The sequence below is a fragment of the Mustelus asterias genome, chromosome 8 (genome assembly GCF_964213995.1).
Source record: "Mustelus asterias chromosome 8, sMusAst1.hap1.1, whole genome shotgun sequence".
NCBI classification, from domain to species: Eukaryota; Metazoa; Chordata; class Chondrichthyes; order Carcharhiniformes; family Triakidae; genus Mustelus; species Mustelus asterias.
Genome location: NC_135808.1, coordinates 134,590,246 through 134,611,144, shown reverse-complemented (window position 1 = coordinate 134,611,144; position 20,899 = coordinate 134,590,246). Strand labels below are relative to the sequence as shown.

At 46.4% G+C, this 20,899-nt stretch overlaps 1 protein-coding gene across 1 annotated transcript in view; it reads left to right on the top strand.

Moving 5' to 3' along the window:
- Window positions 1-17,583: 17,583 nt before the first annotated feature.
- Window positions 17,584-20,899, top strand: part of syde2 (synapse defective 1, Rho GTPase, homolog 2 (C. elegans)) — a 118,691-nt gene continuing 115,375 nt past the window's right edge. Inside the window, exon 1 of the mRNA XM_078219005.1 lies at window positions 17,584-19,183. Within this exon, the coding sequence (XP_078075131.1) occupies window positions 17,641-19,183 (1,543 nt within the window). The 5' untranslated portion in view covers window positions 17,584-17,640. The remainder of the gene's footprint in view (window positions 19,184-20,899) is intronic.

Genomic DNA, 20,899 nt, shown 5'->3' with positions numbered 1-20,899 from the left:
AAGGCAAATATATCATAAACTCTACTGGATTTGGGGTTGGACTGGGTGTTCATCTCAACTTAGCTCATGAATTTGAATGTTTACAAACTTGTACTTTGTTTACATTGAGTTACATCTGGTTTACAACACAAAAACAGGCCATTCAACACAAATGGTCTGTGTTGTGCTTGTTAGACAAGTAGACGAGGAATCCAGAGTTGGTACTGATGATCCAGAGGCATGAGTTTAAGTCCCGCTACAGCAGCTGGAGGAACTTAATTTCAGCTAATTAGATAAATCTGGAATAAAAACTAGTTTCAGTAACAGTGATCAGGAAACAGTGGGGTTGTCATTAAAAAAAGGAAAGAAAGGAAGAGGGGTGATAGTATTGATTAAGGTAACAAAGAGGTTGTGCTGGAATCTTTGAATGGCATCAAGATAGATAAGTCACCGGGTCCGGATGGGATGTACCCCAGGTTACTGTGGGAGACGAGGGAAGAGATTGGAGAGCTTCTGGCGATGATCTTTGCGTCGTCGATGGAGACGGGAGAGGTGCCGAAGGATTGGAGGATTGCGGATGTGGTTCCTATTTTCAAGAAGGGGAATAGGGATAGCCCAGGAAATTACCGACCGGTGAGTCTAACTTCAGTGGTTGGTAAGCTGATGGAGAAGATCCTGAGGGACAAGATTTATGAGCATTTAGAGAGGTTTAGTATGCTCAAGAATACTCAGCATGGCTTTGTCAAAGGCAAATCGTGGCTTACGAGCCTGGTGGAGTTCTTCAAAAATGTGACTAAACACATTGACGAAGGGAAAGCGGTAGATGTGGTTTATATGGATTTTAGCAAGGTGTTCGATAAGGTCCCTCATGCAAGGCTTCTCACAAAAGTGAGAGGGCATGGGATCCAAGGGGCTGCTGCCCTGTGGATCCAGAACTGGCTTGCCCATAGAAGGCAGAGAGTGTGTACAGATGGGTCTTTTTCTAATTGGAGGTCGGTCACCAGTGGTGTGCCCCAGGGATCAGTTCTGGGACCCTTGCTGTTTGTCATTTTCATAAATGACCTGGATGAGGAAGTGGAGGGATGGGTTGGTAAGTTTGCCGACGACACAAAGGTTGGTGGGGTTGTGGATAGTCTGGAGGGATGTCAGAAGTTACAGAGGGACATAGATAGGATGCAAGACTGGGCGGAGAAGTGGCAGATGGACTTCAACCCAGATAAGTGCGTAGTGGTCCATTTTGGCAGGTCAAATGGGATGAAGGAGTACAATATAAAGGGAAAGACTCTTAGTACTGTAGAGAATCAGAAGGACTTTGGGGTCCGGGTCCATAGGACTCTAAAATCGGCCCCGCAGGTGGAGGAGGTGGTTAAGAAGGCGTATGGTGTGCTGGCCTTCATCAATCGAGGGATTGAGTTTAGGAGTCCGGGGATAATGATGCAGCTATATAAGACCCTCGTCAGACCCCACTTGGAGTACTGTGCTCAGTTCTGGTCGCCTCATTATAGGAAGGATGTGGAACAGATTGAAAGGGTGCAGAGGCGATTTACAAGGATGTTGCCTGGATTGCGTGGCATGCCTTATGAGGATAGGCTGAGGGAGCTTGGTCTTTTCTCCTTGGAGAGACGTAGGATGAGAGGAGACCTAATAGAGGTATATAAGATGTTGAGAGGCATAGATCGGGTGGACTCTCAGAGGCTTTTTCCCAGGGTGGAAATGGCTGCTACGAGAGGACACAGGTTTAAGGTGCTGGGGGATAGGTACAGGGGAGATGTTAGGGGGAAGTTTTTCACACAGAGGGTGGTGGGCGAGTGGAATCGGCTGCTGTCAGTGGTGGTGGAGGTAAACTCAATAGGGTCTTTTGAGAGACTCCTGGATGAGTACATGGGACTTAATAGGATGTAGGGTTATAGGTAGGCCTAAAAGGTAGGGATATGTTCGGCACAACTTGTGGGGCTGAAGGGCCTGTTTTGTGCTGTAGTTTTCTATGTTCTATGTTCTAAGGTATCAATAATGGTGACTATGAAACTACCTGATTGATCTAAAAACCTTTCTGCTTCTTTTTTTACTTCCATGAGATGTGGACATAGATGGCATGGCCAAGATTGGTTGTCCTTTCCTAATTGCCCTTGAAGAGAGCAGCTTGCATTGCAGAGGGCAGATAGGGTCAATCTTGAGTCACATCACAGAACAGAATCCCTACAGTGCAGAAGGAGGCCATTCGGCCCATCGAGTTTGCACCAACTCTCCAACAGAGCCTCCCACCCCATAACCCCACATAATTACCCCGCTAATCCCCCTAACCTATACATCTTGGAACAACTTAGCATGGCCAATCCACCTAACCTGCATATCTTTGGACTGTGGGAGAAAAACGGAGTACCCAGAGGAAAACCACTCAGACATGGGGAAAACATGCAAATTCCACTCAGGCAGTCACCAAGACCAGAATTGAACCTGGGTCTCCGGCGCTGTGAGGCAGCTGTGCTAACAATTGTGCCGCGCATGTAGGATGACAGATTTCCTTTCTTAAAGGACATTAGTGACTCAGATGGCTTCTTAAAATAATCAATTATAGTTTTCATGGTCACCATTACCAAAACGAGCTTTGTATTCCAGATTTATTATTTAGATTGAAATTCTATTAACAGCCATGGTGCGGTATGAGCCCATAACCTCAAGCATAGTGGTCTCCATTAATGTCTTTTAGGGAAGGAAATCCTCCATCCTTACCTGGTCTGGCCTACATGTCACTCCTGACCCACAGCAATTAGGGATAGGTAACAAATGCTGGCCTTCCCACGACACTCGCATCCCAAAAGCTTGTTGCAGTTTGCCAACCTGAAAATGACCCAGTTATCCTGAGATTTTGGTTCCTGTTAGCTAACCAACCCCCTATTGATGCTGAAAGATCACCCCTACGCCATGAGCAGATCTTTTGCAGAAACCTTTCATGTGGTTTGCTCAAAAGAGTACAAAGATAAACACAGCAACTGCAGCCAGTCAGTTTAACCTCAGAGGTGGGAAAATATTGAAAAATGATAACCTGGGACAAAATTAACAGTCATTGGTCGGGTGGTTAACAGGGAGGCAAAGTATCTTGGGCTACAAGAAGATGTAGACGGAATGGTCAAATGGGTAGATAAGTGGCAGATAGAATATAATGCTGAAAAGTGTGAGGTAATACACTTTGGAAGGAATCATTTGATAAAGAAGTATTCAATGAATGGTAGGATACTAGGAAGGTCTGTGGAACAAAGGGGCCTTGGCATGCTTGTCCACAGATCTCTGAAGGTGGAAGGGCATGTTAGTAGGGTGGTGAAAAAGGAATATGGGACACTTTCCTTTATCAATCGAGGCATAGCTTACAAAAGCAGGGAAGTCATGTTCGAGTTGTATAGAACTTTGGTGAGGCCACAGCTGGAGCACTGTGTGCAGTTCTGGTCGCCACATTATAGGAAGGATGTGATTGCGCTGGAGGGGGTGCAGAGGAGATTCACCAGGATGCTGCTTGCGATAGAACATTTAAGTTATGAAGAGTGGTTGGATAGGCTTGGGTTGTTTTGTTGGAGCAGAGAAGACTGAAGGGTGACCTGATCAAGATGTACAAGATTATGAGGGACATGGACAGAGTGGATAAGGAGCAGCTGTTCCCCTTAGATGAAGAGTCCGTCATGAGGGGACGTGGGTTTAGCCCGGGGGGGGGGGGGGGGGGGGGCGGGAGGCGGGGGCGGGAGTGTGAGGAAAAACGTTTTTTTACCCAGAGTGTGGTGACGGTCTGGAATGCGCTGCCTGGGAGGGTGGTAGAGGCAGGTTGCCTCACATCCTTTAAAAACTATCTGGATGAACACTTGGCACCTTCAGGACTATGGGCCAAGTGCTGACAGATGGGATTAGGTGGGAGTTCAGGTGTTTTTAATGTGTCAGTGCAAACTTGATGGGTCGAAAGGCCTCTTCTGCACTATATGATTCTATGATATGTTAAAAGCAAATTGTGTTTAGCTAATTTCATTGAGATTTGTGTTGAGCTAATTTCATTGAGATTTGTATTAAGTCAACAGATATGGTTGATGCAGATAATATAGTTGATATGGTGTACAATATGGTATTTAATTTTTTTTCTTTGAAGGGACATAGACATTATTGAAAAAGCCCACATCTGATGCTGATCCTTAATTGCCTTGAATGGAACATTTAGGGGCAATTAAGAGTCAACCGTATTGCTGTGGATTTGAAGTCACATTTAGGCTAGACTGGCTAAGGACAGCAGATTTTCTTCCCTAAAAGACACTAGTTAACCAGATGAGTCTTTATAACAATCAATTGTAGTTTCATGGTTGCCAATACTGAGATTAGCTTTATAATGCAGATATATTAAATGATTTTAACCCCAATGGCTGCCAAGGTGGGATCTGAATGCATGTCACTAGAGCATTAGCCTCTGTTGTAATAGGTAGCTTGACATCCGTGGTAGGGAAGTTGTTGGAGAGGATTCGTAGAGACAGGATGTATGTGCATTTTGAACGGAACAATCTCATTAGTGACAGACAGCATGGTTTTGTAAGAGGGAGGTCGTGTCTTACAAATTTGGGAGTGTTTTGAGGAAGTGACAAAAACGGTTGATGAAGGAAGGGCCGTGGATAGAACAAACAAAGAACAAAGAACAATACAGCACAGGAACAGGCCCTTCGGCCCTCCAAGCCCGTGCCGCTCCCTGGTCTAAACTAGACCATTCTTTTGTGTCCCTCCATTCCCACTCCATTCATATGGCTATCTAGATAAGTCTTAAACGTTCCCAGTGTGTCCGCCTCCACCCCACCTTGCCTGGCAGCGCATTCCAGGCCCCCACCACCCTCTGTGTAAAATATGTCCTTCTGATATCTGTGTTAAACCTCCCCCCCCTTCACCTTGAACCTATGACCCCTCGTGAAGGTCACCACCGACCTGGGGAAAAGCTTCCCACCGTTCACCCTATCTATGCCTTTCATAATTTTATACACCTCTATTAAGTCTCCCTTCATCCTCCATCTTTCCAGGGAGAACAACCCCAGTTTACCCAATCTCTCCTCATAGAACCATAGAACCATAGAAAATTACAGCTCAGAAACAGGCCTTTTAGCCCTTCTTGTCTGTGCCGAACCATTTTATGCCTTGTCCCACTGACCTGCACTTGGACCATATCCCTCCACACCCCTCTCATCCATGAACCCGTCCAAGTTTTTCTTAAATGTTAAAAGTGACCCCGCATTTACCACTTTATTCGGCAGCTCATTCCACACTCCCACCACTCTCTGCGTGAAGAAGCCCCCCCTAATATTCCCTTTAAACTTTTCTCCTTTCACCCTTAACCCATGCCCTCCGGTTTTTTTCTCCCCGAGCCTCAGCGGAAAAAGCCTGCTCGCATTCACTCTATCTATACCCATCAAAATCTTATACACCTCTATCAAATCTCCCCTCAATCTTCTACGCTCCAGGGAATAAAGTCCCAACCTATTCAATCTCTCTCTGTAACTCAGCTTCTCAAGTCCCGGCAACATCCTTGTGAACCTTCTCTGCACTCTTTCAATCTTATTTACATCCTTCCTGTAACTAGGTGACCAAAACTGTACACAATACTCCAAATTCGGCCTCACCAATGCCTTATATAACCTTACCAGAACACTTCAACTTTTATACTCGATACTCCGATTTATAAAGGCCAATGTTCCAAAGGCACACTTTACGACCCTATCCACCTGTGACGTCACTTTTAGGGAACTCTGTACCTGTATTCCCAGATCCCTCTGTTCAACTGCACTCTTCAGAGTCCTACCATTTACCCTGTACGTTCTTCTTTGGTTTGTCCTTCCAAAGTGCAATATCTCACACTTGTCTGCGTTAAATTCCATTTGCCATTTTTCAGCCCATTTTTCTAGTTGGTCCAAATCCCTCTGCAAGCTTTGAAAACCTTCCTCACTGTCCACTACACCTCCAATCTTTGTATCATCAGCAAACTTGCTGATCCAATTGACCACATTATCATCCAGATCATTGATATAGATGACAAACAACAATGGACCCAACACCGATCCCTGCGGCACATCACTAGTCACAGGCCTCCACTCAGAGAAGCAATCCTCCACAACCACTCTCTGGCTTCTTCCATTGAGCCAGTGTCTTATCCAATTTACTACCTCCCCATGTATACCCAGCGACTGAACCTTCCTAACTAACCTCCCATGAGGGACCTTGTCAAAGGCCTTGCTGAAATCCAGGTAGACAACATCCACCGCCTTCCCTTCATCCACTTTCCTGGTAACCTCCTCGAAAAACTCTAATAGATTGGTCAAACATGACCTACCACGCACAAAGCCATGTTGACTCTCCCTAATAAGTCCCTGTCTATCCAAATATTTGTAGATCCTATCCCTTATCACACCTTCCAATAACTTGCCCACCACCGACGTCAAACTTACTGGCCGATAATTTCCCGGATTTCTTTTGGAACCTTTTTTAAACAACGGAACAACATGAGCCACCCTCCAATCATCCGGCACCTCCCCCATGAATACTGACATTTTAAATATGTCTGCCAGGGCCCCTGCAAGTTCAACACAAGCTTCCCTCAAGGTCCGTGGGAATACCCTGTCCGGTCCTGGGGATTTATCCACTCTGATTTGCCTCAAGACAGCAAGCACCTCCTCCCCTTTAATCTGTAAAGGTTCCATGGCCTCCCTACCAGTTTGCCCTATTTCCGTAGACTCCATGCCCGTTTCCTCAGTAAATACAGATGCAAAAAAACCATTTAGTATCTCCCCCATCTCTTTTGGTTCCATACACAGTGTACCACTCTGGTCTTCAAGAGGACCAATTTTATCCCTCACTATCCTTTTGCTCCTAACATACCTATAGAAGCTCTTTGGATTTTCCTTCACTCTGTCTGCCAAAGCAACCTCATGTCTTCTTTTAGCCCTCCTGATTTCCCTGTTAAGTAGCTTCTTGCACTTTTTATACTCCTCGAGCATCTGATCTGTTCCTTGCTGCCTGTACATTTCATACAACTCTCTCTTCCTCTTAATCAGTGTTACAATCTCCCTCGAGAACCAAGGTTCCTTATTCCTATTTACTTTGCCTTTAATCCTGACAGGAACATACAAACTCTGCACTCTCAAAATTTCTCCTTTGAAGGCCTCCCACTTTCCATTTACATCCTTACCAGAGAACAGCCTGTGCCAATCTACACTTCCCAGATCCCTTCTCATTTCATCAAATTTGGCCTTTTTCCAGTTCAGAACTTCAACCCGAGGACCAGATCTATCATTATCCATGATCAGGTTGAAACTAATGGCATTATGATCACTGGATCCAAAGTGTTCCCTCACACTCACATCCATCACCTGCCCTAACTCATTTCCCAATAGGAGATCCAATATCGCATCCTCTCTAGTTGGCACCTCTATATACTGATGTAGAAAATTCTCCTGAACACATTTTACAAACTCTACCCCGTCTAAACCTTTAACAGTATGCGAGTCCCAATCTATATGTGGAAAATTAAAATCCCCTACTATCACAACTTTGTGTTTCTTGCAGTTGTCAGCTATCTCTCCGCTGATTTGCTCCTCCAGTTCTCGCTGACTATTGGGTGGTCTATAATACAAGCCCATTAATGTGGTCATACCTTTCCTGTTTCTCAGCTTCACCCATAGGGCCTCTGTAGACAAGCTCCCTAATCTATCCTGCCTGAGTACCACTGTAACATTTTCCCTGACCAACAATGCCACCCCCCCACCTTTATCCCTCATACCAGGCAACATCCTGGTAAACCTCCTCTGTACTCTCTCCAAAGCCTCCACGTCCTTCTGGTAGTGTGGCGACCAGAACTGGACGCAGTATTCCAAATGCGGCCGAACCAACGTTCTATACATCTGCAACATCAGACCCCAACTTTTATACTCTATGCCCCGTCCTATAAAGGCAAGCATGCCATATGCCTTCTTCACCACCTTCTCCACCTGTGACGTCACCTTCAAGGATCTGTGGACTTGCACACCCAGGTCCCTCTGCGTATCTACACCCTTTATGGTTCTGCCATTTATCGTATAGCTCCTCCCTACATTATTTCTACTAAAATGCATCACTTCGCATTTATCAGGATTGAACTCCATCTGCCATTTCTTTGCCCAAATTTCCAGCCTATCTATATCCTTCTGTAGCTTCTGACAATGCTCCTCTCTATCTGCAAGTCCTGCCAATTTTGTGTCGTCCGCAAACTTACTGATCACCCCAGTTACACCTTCTTCCAGATCGTTTATATAAATCACAAACAGCAGAGGTCCCAATACAGAGCCCTGTGGAACACCACTAGTCATGATGTGGAGATGCCGGCGTTGGACTGGGGTAAACACAGTAAGAAGTTTAACAACACCAGGTTAAAGTCCAACAGGTTTATTTGGTAGCAAAAGCCACACAAGGCACCGAAAGCTTGTGTGGCTTTTGCTACCAAATAAACCTGTTGGACTTTAACCTGGTGTTGTTAAACTTCTTACTGTGAACACCACTAGTCACAGGCCTCCAGCCGGAAAAAGACCCTTCCACTACCACCCTCTGTCTTCTGTGACCAAGCCAGTTCTCCACCCATCTAGCCACCTCCCCCTTTATCCCATGAGATCCAACCTTTTTCACCAGCCTACCATGAGGGACTTTGTCAAACGCTTTACTAAAGTCCATGTAGATGACATCCACGGCCCTTCCCTCGTCAACCATTCTGGTCACTTCTTCAAAAAACTCCACCAGGTTAGTGAGGCATGACCTCCCTCTCACAAAACCATGCTGACTATCGTTAATGAGTTTATTCTTTTCTAAATGCGCATACATCCTATCTCTAAGAATCCTCTCCAACAACTTCCCCACCATGGACGTCAAGCTCACCAGCCTATAATTACCCGGGTTATCCTTCTTACCCTTCTTAAATAACGGGACCACATTAGCTATCCTCCAATCCTCTGGGACCTCACCTGCGTCCAGTGACGAGACAAAGATTTGCGTCAGAGGCCCAGCGATTTCATCTCTTGTCTCTCTGAGCAGCCTTGGATAGATTCCATCAGGCCCTGGGGATTTGTCAGTCTTTATATTCTCTAACAAACCTAACACTTCCTCCCTTGTAGTGGCGATTTTCTCCAACGATTCAACACTCCACTCCGAGACAATCCCAGTCAACACATCCCTCTACTTTGTGAATACCGACGCAAAGTATTCATTTAGGATCTCCCCTACTTCTTTGGGCTCCAAGCATAATTCCCCACTTTTGTCCCTGAGAGGTCCGATTTTTTCCCTGACAACCCTTTTGTTCCTAACGTACGAATAAAATGCCTTGGGATTTTCCTTAATCCTGTCTGCCAAGGAGATTTTGTGACCCCTTTTTGCCCTTCTAATTCCCCGTTTGAGTTCTTTCCTACTTTCTTTGTATTCCTCCAGAGCTCCCTCCGTTTTTAGCTGCCTGGACCTAACATACGCCTCTCTTTTCTTTTTGACCAGTCCCACAATTTCACTGGTTATCCATGGTTCTCAAATCCTACCCTTCCTATCTTTCTTTTTTACAGGCACATGCCTGTCCTGTAGCCCTAACAACTGTTCCTTAAAAGACTCCCACATGCCAGATGTGGATTTACCCTCAAACAGCCTCTCCCAATCAAGAGCTGCCAATTTCTGCCTCATCCCACTAAAGTTAGCCTTCCCCCAATCCAACACCTTACCCTTGGGACACCACTCATCCTTTTCCATTACTATCCTAAAGCTAACAGAATTATGGTCACTATTTGCCACATGTTCCCCTACCGAAACTTTGAAGACTTGACTGGGCTCATTCCCCAGTACTAGGTCCAGTATAGCCCCCTCTCTAGTCGGGCTATCTACATATTGTTCCAAAGAACCCTCCTGTACGCATTTTACAAATTCCTCCCCATTCAGAGTCCCAGCTCTCCGCGATTTCCAGTCTATATCAGGGAAATTGAAGTCTCCCACTACAATGTCGTAGGATGTCATCGATATGGATTTCAGTAAGGCATTTGACAAAGTCCCACATGGCAGGTTGGTTAAGATGGTTAAGGCTCATGGGATACAAGGAGAAGTGGCTAGATGGGTGGAGAACTGGCTTGGCCATAGGAGACAGAGGGTAGCGGTCGAAGGGTCTTTTTCCGGCTGGAGGTCTGTGACCAGTGGTGTGCCGCAGGGCTCTGTACTGGGACCTCTGCTATTTGTGATATATATAAATGATTTGGAAGAAGGTGTAACTGATGTTATCAGCAAGTTTGCGGATGACACGAAGATGGCTGGACTTGCGGATAGCGATGAGCATCGTCGGGCAATACAGCAGGATATAGATCGGCTGGAAAATTGGGCAGAGAGGTGGCAGATGGAATTTAATCCAGATAAATGTGAAGTGATGCATTTTGGAAGAAATAATGTAGGGAGGAGTTATACAATAAATGGCAGAGCCATCAAGAGTATAGAAACACAGAAGGACCTAGGTGTGCAAGTCCACAAATCCTTGAAGGTTGCAACACAGGTGGAGAAGGTGGTGAAGAAGGCATATGGTATGCTTGCCTTTATAGGACGGGGTATAGAGTATAAAAGCTGGAGTCTGATGATGCAGCTGTATAGAACGCTGGTTAGGCCACATTTGGAGTACTGCGTCCAGTTCTGGTCGCCGCACTACCAGAAGGACGTGGAGGTGTTAGAGAGAGTGCAGAGAAGGTTTACCAAGATGTTGTCTGATATGGAGGGTCTTAGCTAGGAGGAGAGATTGGGTAAACTGGGCTTGTTCTCCCTGTAAAGACGGAGAATGAGGGGCGATCTAATAGAGGTGTACCAGGTTATGAAGGGGATAGATAGGGTGAACGGTGGGAAGCTTTTTCCCAGATCAGAAGTGATGATCATGCGGGGTCACGGGCTCAAGGTGAGAGGGGCGAAGTATAACTCAGATATGAGAGGGATTTTTTTACACAGGGGGCCTGGAATGCGCTGCCAAGTAGGGTGGTGGAGGCAGACACGCTGACATCGTTTAAGACTTACCTGGATAGTCACATGAGCAGCCTGGGAATGGAGGGATACAAACGTTTGGTCTAGTTGGACCAAGGAGCGGCACAGGCTTGGAGGGCCAAAGGGCCTGTTTCCTGTGCTGTACTGTTCTTTGTTCTTTGTAGGTACAGTTGCCATATGCCAGGTAACATATGCCACCATCATCCCGTTTTTAAGTGCTATGTGGTTGTGCCAGCAAAGCTGACGCCCATAGAATAAAAGCTGAAGTGGCAGCTTAGATATGAAGTTGCTGAGTGACAGGAAATAGAGAGTAGTGGTGAACAGTTCTTTCCTAGACTTGAGGATGACACAGTTAGATTTCTCTGGGGTCAGTATGAGGACTGCTGATTTTCTTAAACATATCAATGACCTATCTTGGGTCGATGATACCGCACAACCAAAAACAGACCATTGTCCGTCGCAAACTACCCAGCCTTCAGGAGAATAGTGACCACGACACCACACAACCCTGCCACAGCAACTTCTGCAAGACGTGCCGGATCATTGACACAGATGCCATCATCTCATGTGAGAACACCATCCACCAGGTACATGGTACGTACTCTTGCAACTCAGCCAACGTTGTCTACCTGATACGCTGCAGGAAAGGATGTCCCGAGGCATGGTACATTAGGGAGACCATGCAGACGCTACGACAACGGAAGAATGAACACCGCTCGACAATCACCAGGCAAGAGTGTTCTCTTCCTGTTGGGGAACACTTCAGCAGTCACGGGCATTCGGCCTCTGATCTGCGGGTAAGCGTTCTCCAAGGCAACCTTCACGACACACGACAACGCAGAATCACTGAGCAGGAACTGATAGCCAAGTTCCACACACATGAGGACGGCCTCAACTGGGATCTTGGGTTCATGTCACACTATCTGTAACCCCCATGACTTGCCTGGGCTTGCAAAATCTCACTAACTGTCCTGGCTGGAGACAATACACATCTCTTTAACCTATGCTTAACCCTCTCTCCATTCACATTGTCTGTATCTTTAAGACTTGATTACCTGTAAAGACTCACATTCCAACCATTATTTTGTAAATTGAGTTTATGTCTTTACATGCCCTGTTTGTGAACAGAACTCCCATTCACCTGATGAAGGAGCAGCACTCTGAAAGCTTGTGGCTACCAAATAAACCTGTTGGACTTTAACCTGGTGTTGTGAGACTTCTTACTATCTTGGGTGTACAGGGCAAAATGTGTACATGACATCTAACTTGGAACTATTGTAATGATATTGATAGACTCAAGAGGACATAGACAGCTGGTAGAATGGGTAGACACATAGCAGATGAAATTAATGGAGAAAATTGTAAAGGGGTATTTTGGTAAGGAGAATGAAGAGAGGTAATATAAAAGGGCACAACTCTCAAGGAATTATACCCTGGGGTATGACAGCACAAATCATTGAAGACAGGATGAAAAAGTGGTTGAAAAGCCTATGGAATTCTGGGCTCTTTAAATTCATGAGTAGAGTAGAAAAAAAAGGAGGTATTAATAAAATATTACAAACCCCGAGTTGGGCCTCAACTGGGGTATTTGTCCAATTCTGGGCACTATGCCCAGAAGATATTGGAAAGGATACAGAAAAGATTAATGACAATGCTGCCAGGGCTGAGGGACTTCAATGACATGGATAGATTGAGGAAACTCAGGCTGTTCCCCTTAGAGATAATAAGTTTGAGAGGAGATGAAATGGAAATACAAATCATGAGGTGTATAGAGTGCAGATGGAGTGAAATAGTTTCTATTCAGAGTAATGAACCAAAGGGTTTAAAGTGATTGGCAAAAGGACCAATGGCAATGTGAAAAAAAATCTTTTTATGCAGCATTTGTTTAGGATCTGGAATGCAGTGTCTTCAGAATGTGACAGGGGAAAATTGAATCTGGGCTTGCAAAAGGGAATTGGATAAGCACCCGATTGAGGCCGGTAGAGAACAAAACTGTAGAGCTGTGCGGAAAAGATTTGGGAATGGAACTAGCAGAGTTGTTCTTGCAGGGAGCAGGCACAGATACAACAGGCTGAACAGCCTCCTTCTATGAGTCTATATTCCTTGGAGTTTAGAAGGATGAAAGATCATCTAATTGAATTTATGAAATTCTTGAGGGACTTGACAGTGTAGATAGAACATAGAACATAGAAAGCCACAGCACAAACAGGCCCTTCGGCCCACAAGTTGCGCCGATCATATCCCTACCTCTAGGCCTATCTATAGCCCTCAATCCCATTAAATCCCATGTACTCATCCAGAAGTCTCTTAAAAGACCCCAACGAGTTTGCCTCCACCACCACCGACGTCAGCCGATTCCACTCACCCACCACCCTCTGAGTGAAAAACTTACCCCTGACATCTCCTCTGTACCTACCCCCCAGCACCTTAAACCTGTGTCCTCTCGTAGCAACCATTTCAGCCCTTGGAAATAGCCTCTGAGAGTCTACCCTATCCAGACCTCTCAACATCTTGTAAACCTCTATCAGGTCACCTCTCATCCTTCGTCTCTCCAGGGAGAAGAGACCAAGCTCCCTCAACCTATCCTCATAAGGCATGCCCCCCAATCCAGGCAACATCCTTGTAAATCTCCTCTGCACCCTTTCAATGGCTTCAACATCCTTCCTGTAATGAGGTGACCAGAACTGCGCGCAGTACTCCAAGTGGGGTCTAACCAGGGTCCTATAAAGCTGCAGCATTATCTCCCGACTCCTAAACTCAATCCCTCGATTAATGAAGGCTAGTACTCCGTACGCCTTCTTGACCGCATCCTCCACCTGCGAGGCCGATTTAAGAGTCCTATGGACCCGGACCCCAAGGTCCTTCTGATCCTCTACACTGCTAAGAATGGTACCCTTCATATTATACTGCTGCTTCATCCCATTGGATCTGCCAAAATGGATCACTACACACTTATCCGGGTTGAAGTCCATCTGCCACTTCTCCGCCCAGTCTTGCATTCTATCTATGTCTTGCTGCAACTTCTGACATCCCTCCAAACTATCCACAACACCACCTATGCGGGGGAAAATACTCCCACTGGCTGGGAAATCTAGGACTAGGGGTTGATTGTTGAAGACTGAGATGAGGAGAAATCTCTTCGCTCATAGGGTTAAGGACATTTGGAATTCACCACTCCAGAGAGTTCTGGTTGCTCAGTTATTGAATAAATGATAAGTGTAACAAGGGAATTGAGGGATAAGGGGATAGTGTGGAAAGGCGGATTAAGATAGAATATTAACTGTGAACTTGTAGAATGTAGTAAGAAGTCTCACAACACCAGGTTAAAGTCCAACAGGTTTATTTGGTAGCAAATACCATAAGCTTTCGGAGCACTGCTCCTTCGTCAGATGGAGTGGAAATCTGCTCTCAAACAGTGCAAACAGACACAAAATCAAGTTACAGAATACTAATTAGAATGCGAATCCCTACAGCCAGCCAGGTCTTAAAGGTACAGACAATGTGGGTGGAGGGAGCATTAAACACAGGTTAAAGAGATGTGCATTGTCTCCAGACAGAACAGCTAGTGAGATTCTGCAAGCCCAGGAGGCAAGCTGTGGGGGTTACTGATAATGTGACATAAATCCAACATCCTGGTTCAGGCCGTCCTCACGTGTGTGGAACTTGGCTATCAGTTTCTGCTCAGCGACTCTGCGCTGTCGTGTGTCGTGAAGGCCGCCTTGGAAAACGCTTACCTGAAGATCCAAGGCTGAATGCCCGTGACTGCTGAAGTGCTCCCCCACAGGAAGAGAACAGTCTTGCCTGGTGATTGTCGAGCGGTGTTCATTCATCCGTTGTCGTAGCGTCTGCATGGTTTCCCTAATGTACCATGCCTCAGGACATCCTTTCCTGCAGCGTATCAAAGATTTGCCTCCCAAAGAGACACAAGGCAAACACACCCGGCTGTCCCATCGTTTCAGGCAATGGAACCCTGTGCGAGAACCTCTCCGGCTATGTCGAGGGCATCTTGAAACCCATTGTACAAAGAACCCCCAGCTTTTGTCGCAACACTACGGACTTCCTACAGAAACTCGGCACACATGGAGCAGTTGAACCAGGAGCACTCCTCGTCACAATGGATGGCTCGGCACTCTACACCAGCATCCCCCACGATGATGGCATTGCTGCAACGGCCTCAGTACTCAATGCCGTCAACTGCCAGTTTCCAGATGCAATTTTACAACTTATCTGCTTCATCCTGGACCACAATGTCTTCACCTTCAACAACCAGTTCTTCATCCGGACACACGGAACAGCCATGGGGACCAAATTCGCACCTCAATATGCCAACATCTTCATGCACAGGTTCGAACAAGACTTCTTCATCGCACAGGACCTTCAACCGATGCTATACACTAGATACATCGATGATATTTTCTTCCTTTGGAGTCATGGTGAGCAATCACTGAAACAACTGTATGATGACATCAACAAGTTCCATCCCACCATCAGACTCACCATGGACTACTCTCCGGAATCGGTTGCATTCTTGGACACACGCATCTCCATTAAGGATGGTCACCTCAGCACCTCACTGTACCGCAAGCCCACGGATAACCTCACGATGCTCCACTTCTCCAGCTTCCACCCTAAACACGTTAAAGAAGCTATCCCCTATGGACAAGCCCTCCGAATACACAGGATCTGCTCGGATAAGGAGGATCGCAACAGACACCTCCAGACGCTGAAAGATGCCCTCATAAGAACAGGATATGGCGCTCGACTCATTGATCAACAGTTCCGACGTGCCACAGCGAAGAACCACACCGACCTCCTCAGAAGACAAACACGGGACACGGTGGACAGAGTACTCTTCGTCGTCCAGTACTTCCCCGGAGCGGAGAAGCTACGGCATCTCCTCCGGAGCCTTCAACATGTCATTGATGAAGACGAACATCTCACCAAGGCCATCCCCACACCCCCACTTCTTGCCTTCAAACAACCACGCAACCTCAAACAGATCATTGTCCGCAGCAAACTACCCAGCCTTCAGGAGAACAGTGACCACGACACCACACAACCCTGCCACAGCAACCTCTGCAAGACGTGCCGGATCGTCGACACGGATGCCATCATCTCACGTGAGAACATCATCTACCAGGTACACGGTACCTACTCTTGCAACTCGGCCAACATTGTCTACCTGATACGCTGCAGGAAAGGATGTCCCGAGGCATGGTACATTGGGGAAACCATACAGACGCTACGACAACGGATGAATGAACACCGCTCGACAATCACCAGGCAAGACTGTTCTCTTCCTGTGGGGGAGCACTTCAGCAGTCACGGGCATTCAGCCTTGGATCTTCAGGTAAGCGTTCTCCAAGGCGGCCTTCACGAAACACGACAGCGCAGAATCGCTGAGCAGAAATTGATAGCCAAGTTCCGCACACATGAGGACGGCCTGAACCGGGATGTTGGATTTATGTCACATTATCAGTAACCCCCACAGCTTGCCTCCTGGGCTTGCATAATCTCACTAGCTGTTCTGTCTGGAGACAATACACATCTCTTTAACCTGTGTTTAATGCTCCCTCCACCCACATTGTCTGTACCTTTAAGACCTGGCTGGCTGTAGGAATTCGCATTCTAATCAGTGTTCTGCAACTTGATTTTGTGTCTGTTTGCACTGTTTGAGAGCAGATTGCCACTCCATCTGACGAAGGAGCAGTGCTCCGAAAGCTTATGGTATTTGCTACCAAATAAACCTGTTGGACTTTAACCTGGTGTTGTGAGACTTCTTACTCTGTTCACCCCAGTCCAACGCCGCCATCTCCACATCATAACTTGTAGAATGACAGAGCAGACTTGACACACCAAATACCTTGTTCCAGCTCCTTCTTCTGTTTTTATGTGTGGCCCGGACTCTTATCTTTTACTTTTTTCTCACCCTTTTTTTCTTGGTTTCTCCATTTCTCTTCTGTCCTTTGCACTCTTCTGTCTGTTCCTCCACTTTCCTCCAACTCAAGCTTCCCCATTTTTTCATTCCCTTGCCCTCTTTTATCTCATTCTCTACTTTTCTCTGAATCTTTTTCTTCTAAGTTTTCTCATTTTTCTTTATTCCCTTGCACTATTTTTCTTCTCTTCTCCCAATCTTTTCTTCAAGCTTTCACATTTTTTCCTTTGCACTGTTTTGTTCTCATCCTCAAGTTTTCACCAGTTCCTTTCTCCCTCATGAATCCAGGTGTGTTGTGAAGGAGGCGGGGCAGATACCTGGTGCCGCGCCTGCGCACTCGTACAGTCGCGCGATGCCGTGGGCCCTGCTCTCCCCCCCCCACCTTCGGCAACCCATCTCTGGGCTCCCATTGGTTCAGCCGGTGAGGTAGGCGGCGCCCGGCGGCTCCGCGCCTGCGCACTGCCCGCCCCGGCCGGCTCGCGCAGCGGCGGTTGGCGAGCCGAGCTTCAATCTGGGGGGCGGGGATGGCTGACGCGTGCGCGAGAGGCGCCCAGGCTGAGCGAGAAGGCAGCCCGAAGCCTGGAGCCAGTCAGATCGCGCAGGAGCGCGGCCAGAGCGGCGGTGTGCCTCTTGCTGGCCGGGCAGCAACAGTTAGCCTAGGAGGGGAGAGAGAGCGAGAAAGACATACACATACATACACACACAGAGCGATGGCTGATCCCTTACGCCGGACTCTCTTCGCCAAACTTCGGGGCAAGAAGTCCAAGAAGTCGGCGGGCGGCGGGACGAGGAGCCAGGAAGGTAAAGCGAAGCCTCCCGAGGAGCGGCGGCGGCGGCAGCAACAAGAGGCTGGGCCCGGGGTAGTGGTTGGCGGTGCGAAAGTTTTAGCAGGGTCGGGGAGCAACGGAGGAGAGGAAGAGGAGGACGAGGAGGAGGAGGCGAGGAGCCCCGGCGGCATCGCCAGCGGGCTGGGAGCGCAGAGCCCGGTGCCAGCGGACCAGCTCGCCACTGAAGCCCAGGAGGTGCCAGGGGGGAGGTGGGGGGGAGCCGGCTGCCCGCTGGAGGCGGACGGCATCGGCGCCCTGAGCGGCTCGGACGTGCCGGGCTCCCCTCTCCCCGCTCCCCTGCATGTGTCCCCCAGCTGTGGGCAGCAGCAGCCCGGCCACAGGCAGTCCGTGCACTCGCTGGACAGCCAGGAGGAGGAGGAGGATTACTATGATAACCAGTGTTTGCAGGGCTACTACCAGCCCCACACCCGAGGCTTGAGGTGCCCCAAGCTGCCCACTGCCCAGCAGTCCCCCTTGCAGGCTGCCCTCTCCCAGAACTGTGACTGCAGCAGGCACAGGAAGCACAGCCTCGACAGTGCCCAGGAGAAAGAGAGGCTCAGGAGCCAGTTGCAAGAAGCCTATTACCTGCTCATACACGCCATGCATGACATGCCAATGGGTAACCCTGCCAGCAGCAGGTTGGCTGGTGTGAGCTGCCATTCACAAGATAGTGTTTGCACTCAGTCATCAGCTAGGGTGGTAGACAGTGACGCTTGGTCCTCTGATGAAATTAGCCTACAGCAACAGGTATCCGACACAGAATCTCTGCCAGGTAAACACACTGGGTCCCCCAAGAAAGAATTTGCCAGCAAAAGCACTGCAGACCTAGTTAGCGTGTCAGGCAGACCGTCCTTGCAGCGGTCAGTGAGCGATGGAGTTATTAATTATGCTAATGTATCTTGTTTTAATGACTCGGAATCGAAAGATGAACAGTCAGACAGTGGGTATTATCATGTTTCCAGGGGTCTTCAAAATGAAGGCCAGGCTTCTTGGGATGCTGGAAGCTCAAATCCTGGTCATTCGCCCTTAGTTAACACTTCAGAGCGCATTAAGGATGTCACTCAGCCGTCTGACGGTAGCATGATGTTTAAGGACTCTAGCTGTGATGTGAATAAGTTGAGAGATTCCACTGACATGGTATGTGGATCATGTGACAAACAAGATGATAGCCAGGGATGCTCTTTAAAACCACCTGCGGTGACAGTCAACAAAATGCAAGAATGGATGCACAGAGGACGCATGCTGTCCTTGGAGATGAAAGAGCGTATTAGTGGGTCTGTCAGAGTCAGTATGCCATCTGGTTCATTGCCAGGTCAGGCAACCAGCAAAGAAATAGAAGTACAGAAGACCAGTTTCCCTGCTGCTATAAGAGTACAAGGAAACAAAACAGCACCGTCCTCTACCAGCCAGAGAGTCTTGCTGACAGGTAGGAAGTTGCTATGGCAACTGGATCACTACTTCATCGGGCCTTTTGCACGGATCTGTCGTCCACTGTGAAGTGTCCAGCTGGTGTCTTACACTCCAGAATAGGCTGTCTGCAAATGGGGTTCTGCCTCTTGTCTGTTTGATTGGTGACTAACTCTGGTGGAGGCTCTTTCTTTCCTTAGATAGTTGAATTGGAATTTTAAAGGTGGTGATAGGCTGCCACTAACACTGGGTTATGATGCATGACATTACTAACTTTATACACCAATGCAATACATGGTGAATTGTTATTACTGTCTCATAATCAAGTAGGTATTGAAAATGCTTGTGAAATCAGTTGGCAATTCATATTGTAAGTACTGTATGGCATTAGTTTTGTACTTGTTGCATACTTATTACTGGTTTGTAAACATTTCTAAATATTTATTCATGACAATGTTCATGTAAAATACGAAAAAGCTGTGGAACTGGAAGTAATGCTTGCTTCACCCACAACACCCCCTGCCATTTGCAAGTTTCTATTTGCATTCTGGCAAGTGTTGTACTTGTTGGTACTATCTATTGCTTCGATCTATCGGATGAAACTTGGGAAGTTTGTGTGTATTTTCTCTTTTTCTTGCAACTCGCATTGGATTTGCATATACAGAATTGTTGTAGGTGACTATCTGGTAACAGAAAATATTTTGTGAAGAAAATGTTAAGTATTGGTTTGAACAGTGCAGTGATTTAATTGAACTGCAAACTTACTGCAGAATAAATCAAAGTAATTGTTGAAATGTATCTAAGTAGTACCAGGCGGCAGTGTCTAGTTTCACCGTTGAAGCTTTATAGTATATTTTAGAAATACATATTCCTTAAGCCATTTAGTTTTTTAAAGCAATTTATTCTATTTATAGCAAAACACTTGTTATTATTTCATTTATCTTCTAATGGCACAAACTCCTTGATATTTTGTTGATTTTGTGTATATCTTGCATCATTTTAGCATATTGGAAAATGTTTCTTTTTTGCATCAATCACTTGTTTACAAGTCTATTTACAATGCTGAAAAAATGGCAGTTGAACATGTTGAAAAGATTAATTTGGTTTAAAACATTTATTAAAAACATCTTATCCTGACCATGTGCAAAGTTCCATTCTGCTGAAACAAAATGAGTGCCAGCCCAAATGGTAGAAGGAATTCATCGCACTCTACCATCAATGTCTGTAGCAAAGTAAGAATACAAATGTATTTTGAAGGCAATCTTTTTCCTGTCATTGAACAAGGTTCACTTTCGCAATGTCACATTGATTTTTCTTTGGTATTATGGTCATATGATATGCAGTGGAAGTATCATGCTAAACAGTTCATGTTCTGTATTGATGGTCAAAATTGTTTTTAACCCACATGCATTTCTGTAATTCATCAATCATCTTTAGAGGTGAGCCAAAGAACAATGTTTATCAATTTAAGATAATTACATAAATACAAAATAGATGCAATTATTCTGCTATTGTACGCTTGTATGCACTAGGAGGTAAACAATGAAGACATTTTTGAAGTGTATGAGTAATCAGTGTTGCAGGTGTTAGATGCCTGTTTTATGGAATACATTTTAATTAAATACAATATAAGAACTGTGTTTGGAGCTGGCAATCAGTCACATTTAGTCCAGTATAAGGAAATATAAATGTTGTTTCACTCTAATTACAACCGTGCATCAATGTTGACATTGTA